General features: G+C 42.0%; 1 protein-coding gene across 1 annotated transcript; it reads left to right on the top strand.

Annotated features, from left to right (window-relative positions):
- The first annotated feature begins 2132 nt into the window (after positions 1-2132).
- Positions 2133-3068, top strand: LOC105996745 (olfactory receptor 2Y1-like). The gene has a single exon (XM_013030929.1). It carries the CDS (start codon positions 2133-2135, stop codon positions 3066-3068), a length of 936 nt encoding a protein of 311 aa, XP_012886383.1.
- The last annotated feature ends 612 nt before the right edge of the window (positions 3069-3680 follow it).

The following is a 3680-nucleotide window of genomic DNA, read 5'->3' on the forward strand; positions in this document are numbered from 1 at the left end:
AACTTTCTGGCTCCATAAAGGTAAGCAATACCCTTATAGCATTGGACTGGCATGCAGGCAGGCTGTACCACTGTGTGCATCAGAAACGACTTGAAATATGACTTCTGATCCTAGAAACTTTATTATTTGCAGAGATCCTATATAGTCATGAAGATGCAGCCACACACAGATAGACACACAGAGATAGGCAAAGACAGCTAACGATGTTTTCATTGCAAAATTCAACAGCATTCAAGATGGCCAGTGTCAAATGGATTGAGTAGATCAATGGGGTCAGAAGAGATTACGTTTTTATAAAGATAACGTAAGAATAGAAAAATGTAGCTGATCAACCTTAGGTACGGGTCTGAAACTACATAAACCAACCTTCTAATGAATGCTAGAACATGCTACATCCTGAGAGTCTAATTTGAGTCTCTTGATGAGTAGCAAGCTTTCAATCGACAAAGATATCACTCTTCCCAGGCAATCTATATGTGCATGGCTATTTTAAAATAAGTTTTCTTTATATAGAACCACTGTTTTCCTTTTGTATGATTCACCAGTTGTTCCTAAGTGTTGGCCTTTGTAGAAGAACAGAACAAGTTTTCCAAGCTTACCTCTAACTATTTCATTATTTAAAATTCCAGTTTCTCAGTCAGGATGCTTTCATGGTTTTTATTTTCTTTTGATTCTCTGTCTAGGTTTGAATCCAAATCTGTTGCCAAGAACTTAAAAATCATTCAATTGTCTAGCTGATCAGTGCAGACTGGGTCATGCTATGGTTATATTTAGTGACTTATTCTTATTGAGTGGCCTGGAACTCACTGTTTAGCCCTGGCTAACTTTGAGCTGATGATCTTCCTGCCTCAGCCTCCTAAGTGTTGTTGGGATTAGAAGCATGCACCACCATGCTCAGCTTTGTGCTTATATTTAAATTCACGCTCTCTATTGCTCCCCCTCATCCTCCTTCCTCCTTAGAAAAAGTTTGATAGGTGTCACTGTTCTATTTTCACACATGTATATAAACTGCATTGGCCATATTTTCCTTCCTTCTCCCTCTCCATTCAGCCTCCCCACTGGTACCCATCCTGCTTAACAGGACCTGTTTTACATTCCTGCTGTTCTCCTTTAAAATGAGCATTAATAGTACAAAGTGGTTTCACCCTGGCATTTTATACATGCATACATTATATTTCAATCAGATTAATCTCTCTTTTCCCACTCTCCCTACCCTTTATATATTCAGTATGTTTTCTATCACTGAAGGCTAAGATCAGAGAGACAAAGAAACATGAAAAATATGACACAAGTGTATCAACTACTGTTAGAAACTGTACATTGAGGGTTAGGATGGAGAGGAAGAAAAATCCTCTCCTGGGGGTGAGGGAAGGACTTCTAAGTTGAAGGCCTGTGTGGGAAGTATGCCAGGTATAATGACTCACTATAGGACTGTATTTGTAGCTAACCGTCTTTTCTTCCCAAAGGAATATTCTTCTTAAGCCTTTTGTTGGTCGTGAGTGACACGATCAGGTTTGGTGCAAAAACCATATTCACCGAGTAGAAGAGTAGAGCAAACCTACGGAGTCCAGCTTGGGATCTCAGCCTGACAAGACCGTAATTTGTATGTGACAAATGTATTGAGACAGTTTAGCAAGAGATCAGGGAAGGGAGGAAATTGCAAAAACACAGAATACCAGTGGCACATTTTTTTTTCTCCTTAGGGTTGTTTTTCTTTGAGACACTTTCATTATGTAGCCCAAGTGCTTTCAGTCATCTCATCCCTCCTTGAGTGCTAGGATTACAGGTGTGTACCACACCACCCCTCTGATTTTTAAAAAGAAGTTTCCACAATCTCAGTTCTGTGAAGAGGGGGAAATACATGATCTCTGCTTTCACATAAGTAAACACTGGATGCAAAGAATGGAGAAAAGTGGCTAATATCATAGGAGAGGCAAAATGAATTAAGAGTCAAGCAAAGGTCACCTCATCGTAAGAGAAAAGAAAGACTGGACAGACAGAAATGAGTCGCAAAATAGAAAATAAACGTCATGATTTTTGGAGTCTTGAGAGACAACTGTGCAAGGATGTTTTAACCTATTCTTCATAGGAGGCATTCAATTGTCTTCTGTTATATGGATAGGCAAAAGGCTATGGGAGGTTTTAACACTAGTTTTGGAGAAGGCTTCATTTTGGTGGGCTTCTCAGACTGGCCTCAACTGGAAATCTTCCTCTTTGCCTTTATTTTGATTTTCTACTGCCTGACTCTCTTTAGCAACACCACTATCATTGCCCTCTCCCGATTGGACCTTAGGCTGCACACACCCATGTACTTCTTCCTCTCCCACCTCTCCTTCCTGGACCTCTGTTTTACCACCAGTACTGTTCCCCAGCTTCTGATCAACCTTCGTGGATTCGACAGGACCATCACCTATGGAGGGTGTGTGGCCCAGCTGTACATCTACCTGGCCCTGGGCTCCACAGAGTGCATGCTGCTGGTGGTGATGGCCTTTGACCGCTATGTTGCTGTGTGCCGGCCACTCCACTACATGACCATCATGCACCCCTGTCTCTGCCACACACTGGCTATCTCATCCTGGCTGGGAGGTTTTGTGAACTCTATGATTCAGACGAGTCTTGTGATGACCATGCCTCTCTGTGGCCGTCAGCTGAATCACTTCTTCTGTGAGATGCCTGTCTTCCTGAAGTTGGCTTGCGAGGACCCGGGAGGAACAGAGGCCAAGATGTTTTTGGCTAGAGTCATTGTTGTTGCCCTTCCTGCAGCTCTGATTCTAGGCTCCTATGTGCACATTGCACAGGCAGTGCTGAAGATCAAGTCGACGGCTGGGCGCAGGAAAGCTTTTGGTACATGCGGGTCCCACCTCTTGGTGGTTTTCCTTTTTTATGGCTCAGCCATCTACACATACTTACAACCCATCCATACTTACTCTGAGAAGGAGGGAAAATTCGTTGCTCTCTTTTATACTATAATTACTCCCATTCTTAATCCTCTGATATATACCTTAAGAAACAAAGACGTGAAGGGGGCTCTGTGGAAGGTATTAAGAAGAGGCAGAGATTTGGGCTAGGACTGGAGAAAGGGTGGGCAGACTTTCAGGTAATAGCTTCCAGGTCATGGTTCCCATCTTGTTTCTTGTAAGGCTGTTGGACAGTAACAAACAGCCTTCTGTAGACTTCAGTGTTTTAGTATCTTCCTGGCTTGGAAGCAGAATAGGTCTCTGAAGACTCTTTCTAGGTTGTTTCCTATGATCATTGTACAGGAAGGAGTGAGTGTTGATTTATAAAACAACATTCCAAAATGGATGAGGTTGGGTAATACATGTATCATGGCCACATACAGAGATTGGGTATGGATTCTTGGTGTTGTCTAAGAATGATAGAAGACTTAATTCAGACTGACAACATCTTTTTCTAACGCCAGCAATTTGCAGTGTGGTTTCATGTAGATGGCATTGTGCCCAAAGGTGAGGACATAAATTTACTTCTGCTTTTTTAATTAGCTGTGAAAGGTCACATGGTCCCTTGCATGACACTTGGAACAAGCAAGGAGCTCATGATTAAATAGACTTAATGAAGTGGGACTCTCAGATATGACAACAATGATCTACTCAACCAAACAGGCAAAATTGTTTGGACACCACTGAATAAAAGAAGCCATCTACATCTTATCAGCTACACTA

The sequence above is a fragment of the Dipodomys ordii genome, unplaced genomic scaffold, assembly GCF_000151885.1.
Source record: "Dipodomys ordii isolate 6190 unplaced genomic scaffold, Dord_2.0 Scaffold135, whole genome shotgun sequence".
Lineage (NCBI taxonomy): Eukaryota > Metazoa > Chordata > Mammalia > Rodentia > Heteromyidae > Dipodomys > Dipodomys ordii.

Coding starts and splice junctions, on each gene's coding strand:
- LOC105996745 (XM_013030929.1), top strand. CDS start 2,133: ATGGGAGGTTTTAACACTAGTTTTGGAGAAGGCTTCATTTTGGTGGGC.